This window comes from Cyprinodon variegatus, unplaced genomic scaffold, assembly GCF_000732505.1.
Source record: "Cyprinodon variegatus isolate N-32 unplaced genomic scaffold, C_variegatus-1.0 Scaffold268, whole genome shotgun sequence".
In the NCBI taxonomy this organism is placed as follows: Eukaryota; Metazoa; Chordata; class Actinopteri; order Cyprinodontiformes; family Cyprinodontidae; genus Cyprinodon; species Cyprinodon variegatus.
In genome coordinates, this window is record NW_015150721.1 from 715,385 (window position 1) to 741,855 (window position 26,471).

General features: G+C 37.8%; 1 protein-coding gene across 4 annotated transcripts in view; it reads right to left on the reverse strand.

The window, feature by feature from the left end:
• Window positions 1-331: 331 nt before the first annotated feature.
• Window positions 332-26,471, reverse strand: part of LOC107089851 (kelch-like protein 13) — a 42,254-nt gene continuing 16,114 nt past the window's right edge. For 2 of the 4 annotated variants that reach the window (XM_015382863.1, XM_015382861.1), the window contains 6 exons: window positions 17,515-17,656; window positions 15,854-15,986; window positions 12,448-12,644; window positions 11,281-12,076; window positions 7,323-7,436; window positions 898-1,385 (listed from right to left, as the gene is read on the reverse strand). In XM_015382863.1, the coding sequence (XP_015238349.1) occupies window positions 898-1,385; window positions 7,323-7,436; window positions 11,281-12,076; window positions 12,448-12,644; window positions 15,854-15,986; window positions 17,515-17,656 (1,870 nt within the window). Of the gene's footprint in view, window positions 1,386-7,322; window positions 7,437-11,280; window positions 12,077-12,447; window positions 12,645-15,853; window positions 15,987-17,514; window positions 17,657-22,616; window positions 22,683-26,471 lie in introns of all 4 variants that reach the window. The other 2 variants (XM_015382859.1, XM_015382860.1) reach the window with 2 other exon arrangements.

The window sequence follows — 26,471 nt, forward strand, 5'->3', positions numbered from 1 at the left end:
ACCCATCAGCTTGATTACTCACTGTGGTGAGATCAATGTGGTCATGTTGGTCTCTCAGTCACAGACAGGCTTTGTTTTTGTTTTGTTAAACTCTTAGGAAGGTCTTCCCATCATTTCCATTCCTAATGCTCTGCTGAAGTGGGCATCTTAGAGGACAGCGTTTGGGCCCCAGGAGCAGAGATACAGGATTTCCACTGGTTATCTTAATATCTCTGCCCCAACAAAGATTTTATCCTATGATAAGGAGCATTGGTCTTGTTTCAAATGAAAATACTGGCAGAGAGGGTTTCTCTCAACTCTACTGATTAAAAATCACAACACCTATTTTTTATTTTTTAAAATCATGTTTATTAAATTTAGAAAACATCGTTTCTTGAACAGTTTCATACCAACAGCAGGAAAGAGCTGAAACTGTAAGAGACGCAGATGGGGCCCGGGCCAACCCCTGAGTTAAAAACCATCAGTTCTGGAGCTCTTCTACCACTGCTGCTGCCTGGGGTCACCTGTAATTCAACCTGGCATAGCGTAGAAGAGAGTCACAATGTAGTCAACATCTCAAGGTCGAACAGCAAAAGAAATGGGACGTAAGAAAACTCTGTGGACATCAGGTAGAAAAGTTGATTTGCAAAGTCAAGTTTCAAGTCAAGGTATTTCCTGCCAAAAAATACTGAGTACGCAACATTGACATGTAATTAGGTTGCCAAGCCATGTCCTATGTAGACTTAACCACTCAGGGAGAGCTTCCTGCACAGTTTTAGGGGATGAGGACTCGGCTACGCCGAACAGATGTCTGAGAAAGAAGTGCAAACAAAGTCTAAAAGGAGTGTTTATTGAAAAGGTTGCATGGGGAAGGTTAACGGGCGTTTGAACATAGCAGAGCCTCCCCCTCGTTATTTATCAAGGTGCTGAGAGGGGCGACTCTCTGGAGGGCGAGCCTGAGATATCCTCAGGAGGGAAAACTGTGAGTGTACAGGCTCGGATCCCGCCTAGCGACTCCGGCAAGTCAAACACCTTCTGCCACTCGTCTTTTTCTGGGTCGTATTTCTGTACTATTTCCACCATGCAGCGATTGTTCCAGGAGTAGCCGCCCACCACGTAGATCTTGTTCTCAAACACGGCCACGCCCACATCGCTTTGACCTCGCAGCATGGGGGCAATGGGCGTCCACAGGTCAAGGGCGGGGGAGTAGTATTCGCAACTGAGGACGTCGTCGTAGTCGCTTGTGCCGCGGAAGTGATTGCCCCCTATTACGTACAGCCGGTCGCCCACCGTGCACATGCAGTGGAGGCCGCGCACCGTCGTCATGGGGGCCTTCTGAGTCCATTTATCTGCATCTGGGTCAAAGCACATCAGCTCCTTCTGGAAAGTGTCATGAGTGATACCTCCTGCAGCAAAAAAAGAGAAAAAAAAACAAAAAACATTAGTATTCCAAACAGCTTGGAGAAAACCATTTATGGCCTTGTCAATCAGATTTGTGAGTCATTGACTATATAATGATCTTTCTAGGCCATGCTGAGCACCAGCCATAATGCTGCCCTGGGCTCCACATTTTTAAAACTCATCATTCAGCGATCCCTGAATTGCAAATTTAGCCAATAAACAGATTAAACACTAATTAAACAAACCAGAGCAACATCAGTGGTTGCTCAGCTTCTTTTTTGTTACGATCATTGAAAGCACTCGACACAAAGCGGCGAGTCTTTACAAAGCCCTTGTTGCCATATGCACAAACAGACGGGAGACGCCGGGACACAAAAAGCTGATGAAAAAAAATAACAGGGAGGGGAAAGAAAAAAAAAATATACAGGACATGTCTACAGGGAAGGCTTAAAATAAAGAGGAACACAATCCCAGCATGCATTTGGGTAGGAGCCAGCTCACCCCTCCCTCCCCCACACACAGGCGGAGTAACTGGGAACAAATGCAGGGAGGGATTTGTGGAACGTGCCATGAACAGGCCGCCTAGTGATTGTGTGCTGGGTTCATTGTTCGGTTTAATCGGTGTATTCAGCTGCCATGACTCAGATCTGTGATGCTGCACCTTCTTAACTGATCAAATGAAGAGATAGCATGACTGCTTTATCCTCCAACGGTAAGGAGCCATTATAAATTCTGACAAGGGGGGAAAAAAAAGAAAAAGCTTTAGTTAACTCTGGATCCATGTAATTCCTCCTAAGGGGGTTTGTTACTATTTTGATCCAGTTTAAAGGGTTTGGCCTTTCCTGAAACGGGGCCGTCTGATCAGGATTCCAGTGTTTCAATGCTTAATCAGCAGCAGAGAAACAAAAAATGATCACATCTATCAGATGTAAACTAAAAGCCTCTCTTCCTCATAAGCTGCCTCAGGACGGATGCTTACGGTTTGCGTTTCATGCCATGCGAGCCCATATGCTTCAAGTTCGAATCACTTCCCTGAGCAGCCATGTGGATGCTGAGTAACAGCAGAGTCATTTTGTACAAGCAGTGACCTGGATGAATGAGTGCCAGCACACGCGGGACTGGAGCGGATAACAGAGGACGAACAGAGATGAGGAAACTAATGCAGGACTGCTTCCACAAACGCCTAATAACAAGCGCAGGTGTCGGGAGTTCATATCCTGCATAAATATCGCCCACAGACGATCTGCACTCGTCTCTGAAGTGAAATCCCTCAATGGTGACTGGCAGAGGTACAGTAATTATTGATCAGTCTTACTACAGGACTACCATAACCCACTCTTTGGCATTTATGTTGCATAAAAGCAGCCTGGGCTAAGAATAAAGAATAAGGCTGTGGAAAAAAACAAGATTTTCATTTTTTTAAACTGTCAAAAAAAAGAGAAATCTGTTTGATTTACATAATTTACAGATTGTTCTAATGTAAATCATTCCAATAAGGTTTACTTATTTAAACTAGGATCATTTCTTTTACTGAAGGGAAAGAACTGTCCAACCCAGTCACTCCACATGTAAAGCACTCTCGGCTCCTCTGTAGGTAAATTAGTGTCACAGCCACACCGAGACAAAGCTATCACTATACAGAAACACATCAATACATTTCTGTTTCTTTGTTATTCTTCAAAAATACCAATTTGACAAATATCTTAAGGCAAACATATATTTGATTAAACTTTATTGATGAAGAGAGGAGCTTCCCCTTAGCAATATGTCTGAAATGTTCAGGATAATCTGCAACAACATCCTTTCCATAAGTTCTGCTGCTATGTCAATTTTTACAGCCTTTGAAGGTTTCAGACTGAAGAATGCAAGCTTTAAAAAAAAAAAAGCAAAAAAAACCCATCAAAAAATACTTTTGTTTTTTTGAAAGTACCTCTTGTAGTCTTAACTTAAAAGAAACCAAGTAATTGGCCTGGGACCCAAATCAACATCCACTTACTAGTTAGAAACAAAACAGTCCTTTTTCATTCCCCAAATGCACCAGAGGCTTTAATAGAGGTTTTTATTTATCATTTATTTATATATACAGTATATTTATTTTTTTTTATATTTTACAGCCCTAGTGGCTGAGAGAGGGAGAGACCACAGGGCAGATTCGAACCCGGCTCTGCCGTGTTGAGGACTAAGGCCTCCGTACATCTAAAGCTTAAAAAAGGACAAGGTCAAAGAGACTTAAGGGCTGGTTATAATCCCCGCAGCAGTGTGTCGCAGTGAGCTTGTCGCAGATATTTTTGATTTATGCCCAATATCTGCGCTATGGTATTACACGCCACAATGCCAGAGGGACAATCAGGAAATAGCTGTGGGTCTAGATACGGCTGAGGCAGTGAGGGATTGGGGGCAAGTTTGTGCGACAACGGAGGGAGATGAGGGCGAAAAAGATGGGAGATCCAAGTGGAAAAAGGGTCCCAGCATTCTCGCGCAACTCGATCTTCTAGCTGGTCGACCTTCACGACTTGTTTTGCGCAATGGCGGTAATACAAACAAAACAGGGCGGTAAGGAACCAAACAGGAAATACGCAGAGTGTAGAGTGGATGTAGATTTGACCAATCAGAGGCCTCCTGTCTGCGGTCACCTACAATTGTGGAGAGGTGCACCCCAGTGTCTGCAGAGGGGGCGGAGCTACATTTGCGTTCACTGCGACGCACACGTAGGCGACCTGGTTATTGAGTATAAATCAGCCTTAACTTAAGAAATTTGATTACACACAAGCTGATGAGCACCTCAGAACCATGCAGAGCAGGACGACGCTGCTTCACTGAGAAAAAAGTTGCACATTTTTATTTGGTTGATTTGGATTCTTTGTTAACCTTATTTGGACTGGCTACTAATTCAAATGAAATAAAGTAGATGTTTTAGACATTTTAGTTATGACCAATAAGTTCAGAGGGAAAAATAAATGGGAGGAGAGAAAAAAAAAATGTTGACCTCAATCCTCCACCATATTGAACTTTTCACAAAGCCCACGAAAATGGCAAAACGGCATCTTAATCACACCACAATAAAATAGTCATATGAAGACTACCGGGCAATATAAACTGGGAAAAAAATAAAAAAAAATAAAATATGGGTTTACCCTGAAACGGGCAGGAAATAAGACCTGCTGAAAGCTTGAAGGAATGTCCAAATTAAGATACCTCAGTGGCAGCATGATGCTGTGGGATATTCCCAAATGTTTCTAGATGTATAAATGTAAAAAAAAAAAAAAAAAGGAGAGGAAGCTGTGTACAGAAAAAAAGCTCTTCTCCCCCACAAGACCTGTGGCCTCATAGTTTACCTTAAAACATGAAAATCTCCTTAAGTGGCCTCAACCGAGCTCTGACTTGAAGCCAATTAAATATCCATGAGGAGACAAGAAAATGGATGTCTACTGACAGCCCTCGAATGAACTGAAAAAAGCTCAAGGGCATTACGAAAAGGAGCAGAACATAATCCTTAAAACCAGGTGTGTACAGCGAGTCATGTTATTTCATGCCCACAGGGTTCAAAGCAGTAGATGGTGCCTAAGAACCTTCAATCAGTGGAGTGTGAAAACAAAGGTTATGGGTTCAGTGAAACACTGAATCTTGCTTTTAGAAAAAAACAAGTTAAAGAACAGCCGATGAGGTAAAATGTGTTCGTATAGCTCTGCAATTAAGCAGAGAAAGGAGTTTAGTGCTCAGATAAAGTTTAGTACTAATGTCTGAATTCTGCCGAGCCACTCTGCTTGTGATGGCCTGTGGACTGAGCGCTTTTGTCAGGTTCATCCAGCTGACGGGATACCTTCAGACAGCACAGCGGCGCAGACAGAAAAAGTGACCTGATGTATTGTGACAGACTGAGAAGGAGGTGCACCCCAGCATGGGTCACCTTGCATCTCCAGACTGTGACCCCCCCTGAGACAGTAGCAGCTAGTGGGGCCTCACAGCAAACTGTCTTGGACCATTTTTATTAAAGTCAAGTTCTCATCTGAGCGGCTTGGTTCCTATTCAATAACACTTGTAATCAAACAGCTTGTGTTAGGAAATGTATGATTTCTAGGCGGTACAGGTGCAGACCCGACTCTTTCAAACGCAACATTTATTACCAGACTGGCCTAATATCAGCATTACAAAACTGTATTTTCAGCACAGAAGGGATAAAAATAGTAAATGAGAAAAGGACAAAGTACAGCACTGTGTGTGGAGAAAGTCTGTTTCTCTGGAGTTTTCTGCCCTATAAAACAACGAGAATATAATCAATTTTCGTTACTGTATCATCAGCATCTTCTGGTCTTGCTGGCATTACATTTTCCCTTGGTCTTTGGCAAGATATGAAAATGATCCAATTAAAGAAAGCTTATAAAAGCCGTGCTAATAATCATGTACTGAGGTATTAACACCAAATTAAAAGGGCAACATGTTCTGCTAACTTGACTATATTTCTTACTTTTTGTGCCGACGAGGAAACATTGCTGATGACGGAAAATGGGGGAGACAAAAGGAAAATCCAAAATGATAATTGAAACACTGAATTTCTTCCCATCAGCCTTACTTATTCAAACTATCCTGACCCACTCTTCACACCATCAACGATTTTTAATTCAACTGAAGGTAAAGAGAAGGTGGTGACTCTTTAACTGACCTAACTCAGAACGTGACATAATGTTTGGTGGCTGCATTTCTAACTAGCTTGAAAATGTTTAAAATCATCTTGAGCTTATATTTTCCCATCTACTTCAACCATAACAGACTAAATCATCACCCGTTTCAGATCTCTGTGCTGAAAGGAGTCCAATCCGTCATGATTTAAATGTACATCTTAATTAGGGGTGTGCAAAATAATCGTCATGACGATGCATCGCGATTCTAATTTTTGTGATCTACTGCATCGATTCTTGACGCCAAGTATCGATTCTTAATTTAAAAAAAATGAACAAATAAAATACATTAATGGTAGGCACACATCAGCCAAACCAAGTGGAATACAACTTCCATTCCAGCAGATGTCGCTGCGGATGTGCTGACACTATCCAGATCATACCCAGCCAGTCAGCCACTGGTAATGGCTGTATCTTTTTCTTACAGTGTTCAGTGAAAATATCGCAACGCATCGCGGTGCATCGCAATATTTCAAGTATCGTGATGCACCATGATAGAATCACATCGTGGCATGTGAATCGTGATTTGAATCGAATCATGACTTCTTTGCCAATACCCATCCCTAATCTTAATGTTTTTAATTTTATTTTCTCCAACATGAAAATAATGCCAAACTCTTTTGCAGGTGGCTCTGGTTAAAGTTCATTTGGGACAAATTTCTTAAGCTATATTTGTCTTTATGTGCTTTGAAGGAATCAAAAATCTGTTTATTAGTGTTAACGCAGTGAAATCTCTACTAGTTTATTGGTAGAATAATTACCATAGAAACTGAAAGTTGCCTACAATATAGTTTTAAAATTTCTTACAGGTACACCTTTATCTTCCCATGGATTTATGCAGTAACTATACACACTAAGGTGGAGTTGCATGACAGATTTAATGGTTATAGTTTTATTTTAATGATGACAATCTCTCTCCCAACATCAGCTGCTGAGAAAGACGTGGGTGCAGACGTCATGCCCTCCTTTCGGAGGAGACCATGGCAAACAATAAAATAAATCCACAGGGTAAGTAAAAGTTTGGGGTAAATAAACAGAGAGGGAAAAAATGTTCTGGGTCACACTATCGAAACCAAAACTTAACACCAACAAAAACGAGGTGGAGGTGTCATACTTTTATTCTGAACTCCATGCTATACATTTATTTGCAGCACTTGCTATACATGTTTTCATAGGTTTACTTACAAAAAAAAAAAAAAAAAAAACAAACGGAAAAAACCCTGATATCTTCTAAATATTTGATATGGACTTCTAGGATTCACTTACCTGAAATATACATGTAACCACCGTACACCGTCCCAGCATGGCCGTAATGTGGCTCATTCATTTTGGCAACATACGTCCATTCATTTGTCCTTGGGTTGTAGCACTCTACAGTAGCTTTGAAAAAACAAAATACAAAAAAGTATTAGCAGAAAGTAGGTCAAGACGAATCTAAAGAGGACAAACCGAAGCAAATGAGGCCTTGGAGGGTCTCAGTGTGGGATCTAAAACACAGATTTAAATACAGTACACATTCCCTCCAGTGCCGTGTCCGCTGACTGCACAGGAAATTGGAAGATTATTAGATCCTTTATGCTAATGTACCGGGGGGGGATTGGAGAGATCCAAGAACAGGAATGCTGCGATTCAGGAGTGATAATCACAGTCGAGCGATTGGCTGCTTGTTATGACCCTGTAACAAGCAACAAGGGCGCAGCAACACAATTACTTTGTGCTTGAAATAACATCAGAACTAGGCTCAAACCACGTTACAGTCTTTGCCATCAATAGCTCTTCATCATCATGGTTAAACGAACAAGGAGCAGGAGTTTATATCCTGAATATTCTCCAGTTATCAAGTCTGTAGTCAAGGCATTAAAAACTGTTTTACGTGCTGCATTAAGGAAATGAGTAATGGATTAAACACCTCGTTTTTAAACCATAGAGCCAAGGGTAAAACTGAACTGATTAATGTTGTTCAGAGACAACGGCAGATACCAGGTGAATTATGAGAGCAGGAAACAAAACTTAAAAGATTCTGTGTAATCATATTTAAAGATAAATAAATCTCATGTAGAAAGTAGATTCAAGTAAAGGTGAGGAGAAATAACAGCTCAGTGGCTTCAATTGTTATCCATATTCATCATTATCTATTCTAATTCAAGCCTTGAAAGCCAGATTTCAATGAAATGACGATAATGGAAGTACAGCAAAAAACATGTTTGTTCTCGCATTTTAAACGGCTTAATTAGCCTGAGGGGAAATAGGAGCTATGTGAATTAAAACATTTTATTGTCCTCCTCAAAACAAGAAATTCCTGCTGTAAATGTGTCTAGATGTTGTTCAGCGTTTCTTTTCTAAAATTAGAGCATTCCAGAGGAGACAATAAAAATCACACCCATACGACCCATCCAGAGTAAAAAAAACATGGCGGATGGCACACCCAGAAATACATCAAGTCGGAACCACAAGCGGAGCGAAGGTATAGAAACATATGGCTGAATAAGGCGGGTCAGCAGACAGGCACTGAGCTCTTTGCTCAAATTATAACCTAAAATAGAAGAAAACTCCTCTCCTGGTCTGCAGAAGTTATTTGGTCCCATTTAAGTATTGGGTGGCACCTCTTTGTGGTTTAAGGCTATGGGTGCAGAGGTCCCAGATTGGTTACTGGACATCACCATGCCAAAATTAAAACGTATAAACATGTACTCAGACTGATCTGCTCGTAAGGTTTTATGAGTCAACATGCAAATATACAGCGTTTTAGTTTAACATTTTAGAAAGAAAGATTTCACCAACACTTAAAACTCTGAAGGGCGTGTCAGCTGCTGCCGCCATGCCTCCTTCTGTCAGCTCTGATCCTGTCAAGGCTTTAGGCGAGTCTCAAGCCCTATAACTCAATGTCTTGAGCACCAGCATAAAGGGGCAGGAAATAATACTCCTCTGTGACAAAAGACAACAAAACCTACTCATCATGGGATGATCTTCCTCTGTGATTAACTGCAGCAGATTGGGAGCATATTTGTGAGTTCTTATGAATCATGTTGAAACTAGCTTTTTAAAGGGTGGGGAATTCATACAGTATTAAAAGCATCCGCTTTTGTTTTAAAGTAGTTCAGGAAATATTACAGCTCATGGGGACCATAGCTTCGTCCACATTATAGACAAAAGAAGAAGCTACCGTAATTTTCGGACCATTAGCCGCACCTGAATATAAGCGGCAGAAGCTAAATTGCATTATTTGTACATAAACAAGCTGCACTGGACTATAAGCCGCAGATATTTTATGTTTAATGTCCATCTTTCTCGCTGTCGTTCTTCTCGTAACACTCGTGGTAAAAGTCTGCTTCCGGAGAACCTCCGCATTCCCCTGCGTGTGGCTACCGTACTTGTGTGTTGAAGCAAATGTGACGTCAACATGGTGGATGGTAAAATCCATAGATTTAGGTATTACCCTAGTGGCCGTTAGCTGTAAAAGTCCATAGATAAGCCGCACTGTTATATAAGCCACAAGGTCGCAAAATGGGGGAAAAAGTCGCGGCTTAAAGTCCGAAAATTACGGTAAATTAAAGACAAAAACTCAGAAATAAAGTAAATCTGAATAAGGATCTTTTGGTTCAACAAAAAAAAGGGGTATATCCATTATAAAATTTAGGGATGCTGTACCTTAATTATTAATGCCTAAACGTCCAGGTTTAGAAATTAATCAGTTTGCTTCCGTTTTGGAATCTGACAGCAGACCTCTTTGGACCAGAAACTTAAAAAGTCATGGAGTTCCTGGTTAAAGACGGTTAAAGATTAAATCCTACATCAGGGAACCCAAAATATGGCCAATCAGGTATGGGTCATTTCAGTTTGGTTGGCTAACAACAACTTTTATCTTAGTTATCGCTGGTGTTAAGGAGGAGCTCGGCGCTCTGGGTCAGATGACGCATCAAGAAATGGATGCAGGCCTCAAGCTACACAGGAGAGTTTTTGAGAAGAGCAGCCGTCCTCAGAGAGCAACTATGAGTGCTTAGTGCTGAATATTCTGCTGAAAAATATTTTCATTCATCTCAAATTAAGCTACTTGGGGTAAACGTTACAGTGATGCTTTAAAAGTGACTAATTTCCTGTCTTGTATTTAACATATATTTTTGATTTTGTTGATGATTAAATTCTAGCCACCTGCCTAGGCTTTGATATCTGTATGTCATGTAAATCAGTAAATCATGAAACATACTTCAGAGTTTGGCATCTAATTCCACATCTCAATCCGCTTTATTTTATAATCTTAATATTTACATTTTACTTCAGAAGCAGCTTCTTTATAAAACAAATTTGTTAATTTAGTAGAAATGAACTAATTATCAGTCTGTGTTTTGTTTAAAAGCTCTGATCCAAGGAGCTCAAGCTAAAGTAAAGCCAAAATAAATATACTTAATAAGTTCTTCTTAATTCTAATAAACTTGAAGATTAGCTTCGAGATGAGGTTATTTAATATAAAGGGTGTAAATTAAATATCAAATCACAGAAATTGCTCAAAAATTCTGAGTTTTCATTCTTCATTTGTTTCAACCACAAATGTTATTCATTTCGAGACCTTTCAATGCAAGTTAATATCTAAATGGGTATGCGTGTGTGCACACAACTGAGACTTCTTATGCAAATATCACAATATCAGATTGCACATCAATAATATTAAAAGACTGATTGAAAAGCAAAATTTGTGAGCTGGCATTTCCAATTAAAAATACAGCCTTTAAATGCCAATAAAATGAGGAAGGCGCACTGCACTAGATACCAACATCTCACACAGACGATAACACTGGAAAAGCTAAAGGTCACGAAGAGTTTTGGAGGTGTTCATATCACCATCTAACGTCCTACAGTTCCTTTGTCCTGAAATCAAAAGGAAAAGCAGCTGTTAATGCAGAACTGACTGCTTTTGTCAAGGATTTTTAACTTGAATGAAATCTATCACACTTTATTAAAGGAATTTTACATTTTTTAGTTTTTTTCTAATTGAGTTTTCCTACCAGACTTAAAATTTCAATTCTCACTAATGCAGGTCTATTTTCTAAATTAGTGACCAACAGACAATAAAAAAAAATAGCCAATTATCATATAAATGTCAGAATAATTCAGTTTAACTAATAATCTGGTCCTTAACAAAATTCATAGGTAATGATGGGGTCCTTTGGGAGATAATTTGCCTGATTTAAAGCAAAAGAGAGAATAATTAGGAGGTAGATAAACTTACCGAGCTCCCCAGCAGCATTCCTTCCACCGACAGCGTAGAGATGTCCCTTGAGAGCGCTGAGATGGAAGAAGGTGCGTTTCTCATTAAGGCATGCCACCTGGATCCATTTGTTGTAGCGAGGGTCATACCGGAACACCGTGTCTACTGCCGTTTTTCCTTTGGTGTCATAGTTGCTTTGGCCACCCACAACATAAAGAAAGTTGCCGATGACTGCAATACCGTGCTGGTAGCGAGGGGCGTCCATGGGAGCCAGCGCCTTCCACTCGTGAGCTTTCTCATCAAAGAGTCGCAGCTCCTTGCTAACAACGAGCTGCTGGCGCAGAACACCTCCCAATGTGACCAGGTGGGCACTGTCTGAGCGAATGGCTGTCCGTTCAGACTGCATTACCGGCTGCATGTAGGGCATCATTTGGTAATTGCTAGCTTCCAATAGAAGGTTGACACAAGTGTTGTCTGTGCGCATAAAATCCACTGTTTGTACATGATTAATGAGTTCCTGTGGGTTCATGAGGGGAAAGCGAATGTTCTTCATGAGCTTTGCTGCATATTCCATCCGGCCGTCCTCGTACCGCAACCAGCGGCAAGCAGCCTTGAACAAGTCCAACTCAGTGCAGTGTTTCAAGCTGTTGCTGGACAGCACAAAAGCCAGCCTTTCAAACGGCAGCTTGACAAACTCTCCAGTGCCAAGTAAAGAGGGGAAGTTCTTCAGGATGAAGTTGTTGACATATTTGTCCACCTCTGTCAGGTTGTATGTGTTCGCAATTCGCCCAACCTCAACGCAGTTGTCAAGCGAAACCTGCAAAACCGAGAGAAGAACAAGTCAAGACAAAATCTTGCAGTCATGCAGGTCATCAAAGAGAACATGTTGGCTTGTGATTTCACATACTTTAAAGAATTTAAACCATTAAAACATCTCATCAGGTTGTGATGAAACAAAAATGATGAAGGTAAAAGATGCATGAATCATTTTGCAGGGTGCTGTATTTACACATTTTAAATAGTCAAACTCTGATATTTTTTTCTGGTTGTCCTGGCTTTCTAATGTTCCTAAACATAAAAAAATAAAAATCAACAAAACCTTCAGAATTCTGTTTAAAAATAGGATGCAGGATTCTCTTAAGTAATTTTGCAATAAGCTCTAAAGTAATGCTTTTGTTATTGTCTTACCCCAGAAATGAGAAAAACCTTGCAGAAGTCCAACACAGGAAGGATTTGTAAGAAACTGGCAGCTTCCAGTGTGTCCTGCAGGTTCTCCATGTTGAGTGACAACTTTGCAGTGTAGATAAAGTCGATGATCTTCTTGAGGCCTATTCGATTAACTCCATGAAGCTTGATGCACATTAAATCCTGCTCTTTCATTCCACCTGCATCATGGGGTAGTAGGAGAAAAAATAATTACTGCATTGGGTCAAATTCATTACAATTATAGTTTACAGACACAGTGGCTATTTCGCTTCCTTCGACAAAAGCTAATTTTTAGAACAACTACTTAGAAAGTCTCAAAAGTTAAGAAGGACCAGCATTAAACTTTATAAAACTCCGGAAAGGGCAGATTCAAAGGTAAGTAATCTATCCATCCATCCACCTTCTTCCACTTATTCCATTAGGGTCATAGTGGGGCCAGTGCCATCTCCAGCAGTCTATGGGCTGAACACCCTGGACAGGTTGCCAGTCCAGTTAGTAATCCATTAAGCTGCAATGGTTTCTACATGGATTAACTGATCAAAACTCCAAAAGCTGAAGAAACAGCTTATAAAATATTCCTTAAAGTTTAGCCCAGATGATTCGCACTATCCAGAGAAATAGTCACCAGACAGCATAAAAGGTTCTGACTTTAAATAAGAACGTTTTGGTTGTTGCTGCATCCACCATGTTTGCAGCCCCCACAAACCCCCAGGAAATAAATAAAAGCTTATGGGGGGATGAAAAATGGTGTGGATGATCTTACAGCAATTTCAGCACACAAAGGAAGGATGGATGGATGGAGAAGGTAGCAGATAATTCTAGATAACGAACTGAAGATGAAATGAAGACTCTAGATTTCCAAACCAGGCCACAGTCCCAAACACACAGCCATTGAAAGCCTAAGAGAGTAAAGGACAAACTTGGAATGGTCTGGGTCAGCAGACCTGTGCCATATTGAAAATCTATGAAAAGCACCATTCAGGGCCCATAACCTCAGTTATTCCATACAGAAGACATTGTTGAAAAAGCGTTTTCTACAAAGCATGAAGGGCATTCTAGAAAGCATATTCAATGTCAATTCCTTTTGAACGTCCAATTTTCTTTTACCGTTAACTTGGTGTTAACTGGTGTGAATATTATGGCCCCATTAGAAAAATCATAAACGTGCTCAATACTTATTTTACCTAGTTTATGTTATTGGGTTGAACAGTGTGAATGTATTGCATTTGGATATAAAATCCAACCTAATATTACAAGCCTTCATATCATTATTAGAGGTCTGTGCAGGTTAATTAAAACATAGCTTTGCCATACAGTCATAAATATGCAACACATTTTTAATCAATCAGAATAATTTTGAATGAATTTGAGCATAATTTATGCATGTGTCATTTCTAAGTATTTCATAGCATACCACTTATAAATATCCACTCAACCTTGCAAAAATGGAACATAGTTCGGGTTTTTCATGTGGCAGCAAAAACTTATACCAATACAAATCTCAAATTTTTAATTATCTTTTAACAATCTTGATTTAAAGTACGTCTAATGTCATTAGCTGAACCTAAATAAGTGACAGGTCTGTCACTTCTCAAACATGAACCATTTGAATCATTATGTTGGTGACTTGATAAGAGTGTACGGGTTGGAAAAGCTTCCATGGAGAACACTGCAACCTGCAAGAGGAAAAAGTTAAGATGTTAAAAAGCTATCAATCATAGCTTAATTAACGAATGTCTACTAACTTTCCATAAGGTGGGGACAGAAAAAGAGGATAAAATATCATATTCAGACAATTCATAACATGACATGATTTATGCGGTCTGAACTCCAGCACTTGGTGAATGATTAAAATCAGTTAAGAAAACCATTTTGAATCCTTTTTAACTGTGACTGACAAGAAACAGCAACTGCAGATCTGTGTTGCAAAGAAGCTTGGATTCATCTTTACTCTCCTTGCAGCTTTAAAAATGGCTAAATCAGGCAGTGGAACTGCACAATTTATCGATTATATATCTAGCTCATCTGATGTGCATTAATACAATTGCAAGGATCTGCTTGGGTGCAATATTTAGGCGGTTAAAATATCTCAGCTGCAATGCAGATAACATCTGTGTTCGTTGATAGACCTTCACTGATGACCAGACCAAGGTGAGCAAGAGCTTAAGGCAGTGTTTGTGTGGGTATATATATCCTTTGGGAAAATTAGGGTTAAAATCTTCTTTGCAATTCCAATATTTAACAAAAGCTTTGCAATATCATAACTCCTTAATGCTTTTCAGCCCTACTGCAGTGTTATCTGTGGATCAGAGTTTTCCTTGGAAACGCAGATTGAGTTATTGTCACCACCCACAAATGTGTGAAGCTATGCGGACACATATAGATCAAGCTATAGCAGCTATACATAGCTATGGAACCAGCTCATTGTGCTCATATACGGACAATGTAGAGAGAACAGAAGGCTGCAGATCAACACACAGCATGACGGGCACCGCTCAGTCTGGGTCTACTTTACACTAAAACTAAGCAGATAAAAATGCCTGAAATTTAAACGAATAAAAACCTGACAACATACATTATTGCTATATATATTTAAGTTATATAAGGCTATATAAAGGGTTTTGAATCGGATTTCTGTGAACTGAATAAATTTAAACTACTGTTTGAATTTCTTGCTCACAAAGTGTATAAAAATGAAAAGCTGACTACTTAAGCAAATAGTTTGAATATTTATATTTAAGTATTAACAACTTAATATTCTAAAATTTAAACGTTCATGTCTGAGGTATACAATGGTGTGGATTAACATACATCTAGGATGCATATAACCATCAGGCTGGTCGTATATTTATGTTTAGAAAGCAGAGCTTTTCTGTCTGGGGAAATTCTTTAAGGCAACATTTTCTAATAACTGGCACTATATAAATTAACTGTACTGTTTTAATTGCACTAATCTACATAGTGCAATAGGATAACCATCTGTCACCATTAACAAAACTATTAAGGATAAAGTATTTAAAAGTGTATCCATGAGGCCCAATTTCCAGTTTAAATTGATCTCCAAGTTTAACATCAAAGCCAGAAAAACAAACAGTTCAGCCAATCAGAGAGAATCTAAGTATATGACAGGAACCAAAGACACGATATATACGTTTAAAGGACGTTTGAAGTTCTGTTGCTGCTGAAATGTCTGTTGAGCAGAAGGTAAATACACCAAAACATTTATTTCTCTATGGGGAAACAATTACAAGGAACATCAATGCAAAATAATGACTAATACATTAACTGGGAGTCATTAAAGAAAACAAAACAAAAAAACAAAGGGAACATGCATACATTATGTGCATTTGCTTATTTGTGAGCATATTCTCTGGTTTATAGGACCCACCTGTGAACATAGCTTTGAAGTAGTCGGAGGATGAGGCCATCATTGCACGATGAACAGGAAAAGCTTCATCGCCATCCCCAGCAACCAGCGTCACGTCACACAGCAAACCTTCTATTCTCAGCTGATCAAATCCCTAAATCCAAAAGGGAAGGGAGGTGAGAGTTATACGAGCAGCAGGAAGTGTTTCTGGCTTCAGCTTAGGGGGCCTAAATTAAGTAGTGCCCCCCCTTTCCAGTGACTCCTTAGCTTAGTCAATAACAGACCAAGAAGATCACGTGCTAACCGAAGCTCCTGGTGACTGAAGTAAATTTAACTCACCATTTCTGTCATCTCCCAAGAGAATTATTGACATTGCACTAACTTATGCACACTTGTTTTTTTCTATCTACTGTATCAAATGAAACAAGGGTTTTGGTAGATCGTACAAACAGCCTGAAAACAACTCAGTGTTCGAGCAACATAAACCACTATAATCACTGGAGAAAATATGCATCAAAACTCGTCACTAGAAATAGATTCCAGGATCAGGAGGTAAGATAGGCTTAAACAAATCATTATAATCCCCCTATTGTGCTTTGACAGCAAAAGATTAATGAATAGCAAAGAAAAAAGGCAGACAGCTTCTAATTTAGAAAAAACACTGAAGACCAAGGACAACCACTGCAGCAAAGATCATGGTCCACCACATTTTCAGACTGTCCTTCATTTCACCCACATACAGGGTTACCCATCAATATGAAAAGACAACCAGATAAAAAAATAAATAAATAAATCTAGCCTTTAGTTGGGAAGCATTTATTCCCAAAAAACACACCAGTAGAACAATTTATTTAAAATGTACAAAAATAAAACACCTAATGAAATGTAATTGAAGCAGAGTTACATTAGAGAAATTTATACTTTCATTTTGAATGTTCACTGCTACCATGGGGTCACCAAGTCTCCATGACAACCATTAAATACCATTTACATGCCAACCAGTTCAGGAGTAATATCAGAAAAGAAAGTCTTAACGCCTAACGACAATAAAAGGTAAAAAATGCAGAGAAAGGATAGAGTCTGACTAAAACAGAGCTTTTAAAGGAAAAAGCATATATGTAATAAAGGTCCTCTTATCCAGGTACGGTGGTGGATCTGTGATTCAAACCCATCTTAAACCAAATTCAACATTAACAATGAATAGCAAAAAGAGACGAAATGAATGCTCTTCATGTGATTTTTAGGCACGGCTTCTGAAAGCACTGATGTCTCAGCGAATGCAAGCATCCAGCGGACGTTGCAAGACAAAGTAAAAAAATAGCAAATATATGTCAAAATATCAACTGGCTGATGTTTCAAACTACCTCTACTTTACATTCCTTTTAAATAATCTTTTAGGAGATGTTTGCATTCTTTTCTCAAAGGTACAGGCCTCTTTGTTGAGAAAAATAAAATGTAAACCTAAATCTGCCTGTTCTACAGTCTGACAAGTATGCATGCAGATATTGTAGATGAGGCAGTCATTTTAAGATTATGCATCGTTTCTATCTATCGTATAATGTAATACAGAGATCACTGCCTCTCAACCAACAGTCAAATAAATCCCCTAATTAAACCTGCTGTAATTAAGAAGGAGAATTAATTTGCATAATTTTCTTGCATAAACCAGAGAGTGTGCTCACCTGAAGAACCACAGAGCTGTGCGTATTGCTAGTGAAGAATCGCGTGTTTCCGGTCTTCGATGCCTGAAGGTGAGCCGGGATGCCCATTTCCCCATAGCCTAGAGCGACTTTCATGTGAGGGTCGTCGTCCTCCACGAGGGATCTGAGAGAGAATAATACATCTTAAGCCTTAAACTCTTGAAACAACAACAAAAAAAAAAAGTTGACGGGCTACAGAAACATCAACGGAATCCCATCCCGCTTTTCAGTACAGAATAAAAAGGTCCCGTTTTTGATCCTCTCAAAGTTTCCATCTCAGTCTCATCCTCACTCAGTTTTAAGTTGTTCTCCTTCTCCTGCTACACATTACCACTCTAATGGCAGGGGTCCCTTTAACTGCACACCAAATATCAAAAGACAAACAAATAGGCAGCCCATTTGCTCAAACTAGCGACACAAGCCTGAGGTAACTGTTGTAGTAAAAGGTTTTCCAATCTGCAAAACTCTTTAAAAATGTGTATGATTTTTATAAAAGCATTAGTTGGACAAACAGCCCTTTAGAAAGACCTTTATTTCACTGCGTAAACAGTATAAGATCAACATAATTTACTTTAATGTGCACCTTTAAAACCATTTGCATAAAGAATTAAAAAAAAAAAAAAACAGAAACATAACAGCATGGTTTAAAAAGTAGTTTGAATAATTTGGGCTAGATGACATTTCCCTGGGGAAAAGTAACTATGAGAATCCCTATATGGGATTAACATTTCTTCATTTAAAATTACATAGTCATAATACATGACATTTTAAAAATGTATATGCCAACTCGCTCCGGTTGCATACAATGCTTGTTCTCAAAAAGGACCACATCCTGCTGGCTTACTTTCTTTACTTTTGTGTTTTCAACTTTGTTTGCTCAATTTTTTAGTAACTAAAGATTGATAGATTGTAATAACAGCACTGCTTGACCTGAGAAACGATGCTGTGCATATGCATGGTGGATAAACAAGGAAGTAATGGGACTAAGCAAATTAGCACAACATCGTATTTTAGAAAATAATAAATAAAAGTCCAACATCCAGTGAGAAAAACAAAAGCTAAAGCTGTGGAGGATGTTGACTGAACCTTCTTATGAATACGTATACAAGAGAGAGCAACACTATTCTTTTGCTACGTTCAGCCCTTAAGTGCTGGAAAAAGCATAAAAAGCTTCTGCTGCTTCATTTTCCATGCTTGTACACATTAGGAACTATCGGAGGGAAAACTATATTATAAATGGATCGATTAAAAAAACAAAACAAAAACAGAGCAGGTGTGTGTGTGTAGGGTTTTCTATCACAGCTGCTAGAAACCAGAAGACTCCTCCAGATCCATTTCAGGTTGGCCCTTAGACCACGCCGAGGACACGCTGAGGCAGAGGACAGTCTGGCTCTATTAGGTAGCTGTCATCTTCATTTCTCATAGCGTTTCTGCCAGCAAATAGTGCACACATTTGTTTGTGTCTTATCATTGCACCTGGTTCTGGAATTCTATTTAGGCTGTAAAACGACTATCAAACTGCATCAGGATGGATGCTTTATTTGTTTAACCTTACTTAAACAAGGCCAAATGTTTTTCCTTTGTCTTTGTACAGGCCTACAATATGACAATGCCATTTTAAATCCAAAAAGGGTTTCTCCAAATACCATAAGTTACCCATTTTCTATCCCTTATGAAAACTACAAAATCAGGCAGCTTTTCAAATCCATTTTTGATAAGTTTATTAATTCAACAGATGATTGCAGAAGAGATCACAGACACACACCGATGGACAAAAGCTTCCTAAAAAGTACAGCCTCCTTGTTCTTTCCCTTAGACGACTTCATGGTTGCATCCTTTGTTCAGGTAAACACCTGGGTGTTTATACTCCTTCACTTCTTTTCCTACACTGGTAACATTGTTTGATCCGTTTCTGTTTCCCATGAAATTTTTGATATTTGATCATCATAGTAGTGCTCTTTTACCCTGACTTTGTTAACGAATTAAGAAATAACTATTAGAAAATGATGGCAATAATGTCTATTCTAAAAGCAGTGGAAATAAAATCTGTTTTTATTGTAATTAGCCATGATACAAATGGTTTTTATTGCTCTCAAACTGTTCACACTGAGCAAATGTCTTAGTCGTCTCGTTAAATATTGCTATGCAGCACCCTTCAGCAAGCATCGCCTTCTTAAGAATTTAATTAAATGAAAAGTCTAATTTGAAAGCTCTCGTTTTAGAAAGAAGAAAGTGTGAGAGGTGTGATGATAAACCTACCATACTGCTGCCGTTTAGCATGTGGCAACACCTCGGACTCCAGCAGAATACTAATGAGCCATGAAGCGCACTCTACAACTAAACTATTTTTTTAAAGAATTTATATTTTTTAAATTCTTGTGACTGAAATGTGTGGTTAACATGCAAGGATTTAACATCACAACAAAGCTGTTTAAAATCCAGTAAAGGCCTTTTGGGTCTAAAGCAGTGATATTGCTGTGTTTTTCATAATCCACAGGTTCTTGTTTTCCATGACGGCATTGCAAAAAGCATTTAAAGGGATAAAGACTGTGATCCCAGTAAGAACTCAATATGTGATGTAACCTGCTGCAAAGTCTAACTGCTCCTCAGAGATTAAATGTGTGAATATGATCATACTGTTCCGGAGGGACTATCCTCCTCATTACAGTACGTACAAAACAAGAAATAAAAATGTATAAACAAACAATCTGCTAAATGAAGTTAATTTTTCTTCTAAAAAGGAACCCAAACAGGTCGACCTTTGCCATGGCTGTTTAACTGATTTTTTAAAATAAAAGTCACATTTTAGTTGAGTAAGAAAATCCTTTTTCTGAAAGCAAAAAAGCTAAAAAGGATGAGCTTATGAGTTTAATTTTTAAAGCCAATTTAAAAAGGTTATCCATTAGCTTGTTAACAATTTGCTTAGAAACAATGTATTTTCTCAATAAAAGGTTTTTCAAACAGGACGTGTATAAAAAGTGGATAAAAACCAAGCTTAAATTATTACAGCTATTCCCAAAGGAGCTCATAGAGATAACAGTAGTCAATGAATGTTGCATGGTGGTTTTCAAAGTGTTCATTTTCATGTGAAGATTGGCCTGGTTTCCATTAAACATTCTCAGCACAAATGACTTGCTCAGCAGGGTTTTAAATGGGAGTCTTCAAACAGGCCTATGAGCAGGCAGTGTTCGTCAGATGCTAGAGACTAATGCTTTTTGAATGGACTATTTATATAATGAAGTAATTTAAAATCCTCGCCTGGTTGAACAGTTGAGAGGGATTCTGAACACTGTAAGAGGTTCTCTGTACTTTTAAAGAGTTATTTATTCCCTTTAGATGCAAAGAGGGTTACTGTTAAAGCCACTGGAATTATTTTTATTGGTATCGGACGACTTGAAATGTCAGAATAGGACTATACAGTATATTTAAGCAATATATCCCTTTGGCTGTGCCCCTTCCACTAGCTGCACAATGCAGTGGAGGTAGCTGAAAATCAGTTGGTACATCAAAGTATGAAAAAAAAAAAAAAAAGGGGCACCCCATTTTACTATCATAAGAGTTGTTCCATTTTCAAAGTATACTACCTTGGCATCAGCTTGTTATTGTTGCCTTATTCTGGAAGAAGCAAAACAACATAACAGTATTTTGGGGAGGGTTACTTTCACATTAGTTGGAAATTAAAAAGAAAAGCATTAGTAATTGTTGTAGGGATGTGGAGAAAATCATTGCCAATATTCCGATCAAAGTCGTCATCTAGGAAATGCTAGCTACAGCCACACCACATCGTGATGAGAACGGGTAATCTGTTTATAATAAATAGGTTTCTGTCTGTTGCTACTGATGGTGTTAGATGTAGGAATGACCAATAAAACATCTTGTGATAGACACTAATATCGATGTCAGAAAACATTTTCTTATTTTCATAAACTTGAATCGAGAACCACATGGCATTCTGGGGAATAGAGGCTAATATGAAAGCATATAACCTCTCCAAATTACACGCCCAAGCTAAGCAAGCTTAGCGACAGGGCTCCAGAAGCCCTAGTTGGACTGTTTTATAAGAAGGCATCGTAGTGAGCAGAGTTTCTAATTGAATTTCATTTACAGATCATAGTAACATACTGCGATATCAAAAAATATATTGTCATTCAAATAAATTGATGTGAAACATCACGATAAAGACAGTGATTTACACCCCAATTATTTAGTCGGTAAAAAGAAATGAAAAATATTTCAGAATTGAATTAACCTTGATAAATAAAACGGGGATTAGGAAGGGAAAAAAACCTTTTTGCAAGTTTGTATTGCGATCCTCCAAGGTAATCTTAAAGATGTAGAGTGATGTTTTTATTTTCGTGATACATTTTTATTTTTTCCATAGGCCAGTAGTTATCTTTGGTTGACCACATCCTGCTTACTTACAATTTGTTATTTATTAAACTTTTTTAAGTAAATCAAGCTCTCTCTGTACATTTACAAAAACAATGGATTTATTATACTGCACATGTGTGCAGAGAATGAATTAGAGAGAGTAAAGAGTTAGGACCTCCCAGTAAAGCAGGGAAGCAATAAAAGAGCTAAAGATCCAGAGTTAAATAATGCAAATGAATATTTGATTCCAAGAGGAATACAATCCAAATGGTGCTGGGAATACAGTGAGAATGATGTTCAGTGAAGCAGTAGCTAAACCTGCTGGAGATAGGGCACAGGCCCCACCACAACCCTGACAAGGACTAAGCTGGAGAAAATGGATGGATGGACATTTGACATGCTTCACTTAACATTCAGAAAGGTAAAAAGAATAAAAAAAAACAAAAAAACACAAAGATGCAAATTGTACTTCCACAAGAGGTAAATAAAACCCAAGTAAAAATATGTAGTCTGACTAAATGTGCTCAAGATCTGCTACAGACAAGATGGCCAACACTTAAATGTGGGACTGGTTAAAAGGTCATGTCTCACACAGAGATGGGGATGATTTACTAAGTCTAACAGGAGCTTTTGGACAACACTACCACTAGACACTGATACAGCAGTCACAATCACAGTGACACAGAGTACAGGCAATGCACTTGAACAATTACCCCGTCAGGTGGTAAGTCGGAGTGAGGAGAGAGTGGGTTGTCCAAACCATAAAGGAGTGTTGCTGGCTGCCGGGACGGAAACAAGAGAGACAGAAGCTACAGTTCCAGCATCAATTATATGCTTTCCTTAATCGGACACAAAACGGTTTATGAAAGATTGAAATAATCTATAATTATGTCTATGGATCAATATCAGCGATACAAATATGATCAAAACATGACAAAATGTAGACAAATTACCGTGCAAAACACAAAATTCGCACCCTATTATTAGATTTGGTTAACCCTGCCTAAAATTGAAATGTGATGGTTTAAAGCAGCCAACATCATTAATTGAATGTGGAACACACCAAGCAACCAACATCTTCCAAATAATGTAGTAAGATTTTTATGGTAGCTAACGTTTTCGCAATAAAGTAAGATGTTTTTCAGTTATTGTTAAAAGTTATTAAAAAAACTTAATGCAATAGCCAGTTTAGAAACATTTCATTATCATAACTTTAGCTAGTAATAGGGTTGTCAAAAGTATCGATACTCAAAAAAGTATCGATACTGAAACGTTGTATCCGGATACAATACTCATTTTCAAAAGTATCGATACAGCCATCTAAAGTGCAGAATAGTGGAAAATGCATTTTCTGAACACTGTGTGATTGAATAATTCTGTGCATTTTTCAGTTTCAGACTTTTTTTGTAACAGGTGCAGCTGCTAAGAATTATTTTTGTTTCTTAACCAGTTTGGCTAGTGTCATTGTTATGTGTGCAAAACATAGCCAAGGAAAGAACACTTAATTTTAATTTTGTAAGTTTTTTATCAAGCTTGCTTAATATTGTGCACAGCATATTGTTTTTTTTATTTGATTCTTGTATTTTTTTTAGTAATGAAAATATTTCTGTTGAATTTTAGAGTCTTTGTTTTGTGGTATCGAAAATGGCATCGAGTATCGAATATTTTACTTAGTATCGGTATCGAGTTGAAAAGTTTAGTATCGTGACAACCCTAGCTAGTAATGATATAAACATAAACAGGGCTGCAGTTTCTGGAAATTGATGATCTTTTGCCGTTTTTGTGCACTTTGTTCAACAAAAGTAGGTTTGGTACGATACCTTTACCATAAAAATATCTCAATAATATTACCTATGCAGCGATTTGACATTTCTCTTTTTTCTCAAGATGTTTCTTTAGAATATTGCTCAGGAATTTGGTTATATGGTCGTGTTTTTATCATGTTTATTACAGTTTCTATACTTTTTATATTATACAAAGAAAATTTATATATAATATATTAGCGAAGAGTTGTGCAAATGGTTGAAATACTTATAAAGTTACTGCATTAGGGATTTTATTTAGGTTATTACTTCCCTGACAGGTGTTAAATTTTTGGTTTAAAATAGATTTTCATTTAATAAAAATTTAATAAAAGCCATACTTTAAAATGTTGATAGAAGGATAGACAAATGAACAAAACACTAATTACTTTTTCTTACAATAGTTTAATCTTTGAAATGATAAATTGTTTAAGCCTTATCTAACCTAGTCATCTCCTAGCCTAAATGTAAGTAAACCACCTTAAGAGCATATTTACTGTATGAATTCAATTTAAGAACATTCAGCAAATTAAAGCTTTTTTTTCTGATCGTATGTTTTTGAGTTTAGCTTAAAACAAACAAACAAAAAAAAAATTTTAATTTACAAACACTCATCCAATTTGTAGCTTTTTTGTTTTGATTAAATCCAACACTTTATTAATTTATTCAAAAGGTATTCTCAAACATGTCCTTTTAGCTTTGCTAAAATAATTTAATTAAAACAACATTTCTAAAGCAAACTTTTTAAATTTATGTCGATTCAAATTGAAAGGGTCATATTTTGTTCAGATACTGTTCCTGGGTTAAAGAGGGACAAAAAAAACAATCAAATAAAAAAATTTAAAAAAAGAACACTTGCCAAATCGACTCCAACACCAAGGTCAAAATCAAATCTCAGACCAGGATGATCGAAGAGGAATTCTTGGCATCTCAAAAATGATGCTGATAGTCCCTGTATGAAAACGTGTCCTAAAAGACCTTGGGAAGAAATTCTCCCTCATCTGGTTCAAAGATCTTTAGAAACAACTGAGGAAAGAAAGCTTTCCCTCCCTAATTTATTGGAAATGCATTTACTCTTTTATAAATTTACTAAATATGAAAACATACGTTTTCCAACTGAGTTTTCTACATTTAGACAGCAGAGTTAAGGAACGTATAACCCAGCAGGAGAAAACCCCCAACAATCAAGAGATATTGCAAGTCGTGTTGGAGAGGAAATCCCCATTTGTCTCTTTATCGGATTAATAAAAGGCTCTGATACTGAAAAGTCCTTTCAATCACTGACAACAGAAAAGCAATAAAGCAACGTGCTGACCAACCTCTGACCAAAGAGAAACACACAACTCATGTCAGCAGTGTTGAAGGACAGTTTACCATGATTTGATTGAACGGTGCTGTCGGCAGGTCACTTTCACCGGTGTTATAAGTCCTAAAAAACAAGGTAGTTCCACAGAGAGCTATGAAAATGGTGCAAAGCTGTCTACTGTTAATGAAAATGAATGCTTCATATTCCTTCTATAATACACCTTTGAGGAATATAAGGATGGTCTGATTATCGTTCGTTAAGGTCTACACAATTGCTCCAAGAAAAAAGCAAACAATTATACTCAATATAAAAAAAATTGTAACCTATGGGTGGATTATCTCAATTTATTGACTTATTTATTGTAATCTACAATGTTATATGGGGCTACAACTAACATTATTTTACTTGGCGATTAATATGCTGACTAGTCAATTAACAAAAAACTGGGGTAGAAAAAGGTGCTCAATATAAGTTATTAACAGAATCTGAACAGGGTGATGCTAAAAATTAGATTCCTAAGGAGTTTTGGGCAGAGCATAATTACAGATAAAGGTTTTAAAGTTTAATGCAAAAATTATTTGTCGTTTGTGCAGTTCTGGCATAAGTGGACAGAACAGCCCAGTTCTAAAGTCCTTTGCATGGCTCCCCCCCGCATCTCGGTGAACAGACTTTAAAATCACTAAATGGCTTAGCTTCAAAATACATTACAGACTTGCTGTCAGTAGACCAACCACCCAGTATACCCAGAACAAAATTGCATCAGCAAACAAGAAGCAGATTTTAGTTCTATTGCTCCACTAAATTTGTTCAAACTCCCAGAAACTCAGACGGTGAAACCATAGTTCTTTAAATCAAGGTTAAAAAAACTTTTTGGATTGGACTTCGACTGCGTCATCTAAACACATCACTTCCCCCTCTTAGTTTATGAATCTGTTTTATATCTTTTTTTTTTTTTTTTTAACAATAATCATTTTAATACTTCGTTTATTTCTTCCTACCATACCACTACAGTGTACTTTTCTCTAAACGTTCCCCATCATGTGTTGTTTATATGCAACACTTTGAATTGTTTTGTTATTAAAATATGGTGTAAAAATAAACTTTGTCTTAATTATTGCTCTGACTGATGGTTTTTCTGCAAAGTGCAGAGTTTGTTTGTATCTGTATAATCCACATAGCTTCAATAATCAGTCACGCCAGTGAGTAATTTTAGCTTATATTTTTACTCATTAAAATAATCGTACCACATTTGTGAATTTAGACTTCTGAGTCACTCTCTATATATCAGTTTTATTTATTTACTGTTCAACACTTGATGCTGCAACATCAATACAGGATATATTCAGGGCCTTGTGGAATCTTATTTGCATTTGATCTGTCTTTTTGTGTTTAAATTTATAGAATAGTAGGGAGGATTATGGGAAAAAAAAGTATTCCTCAATATATTTCTAAAAAATCTT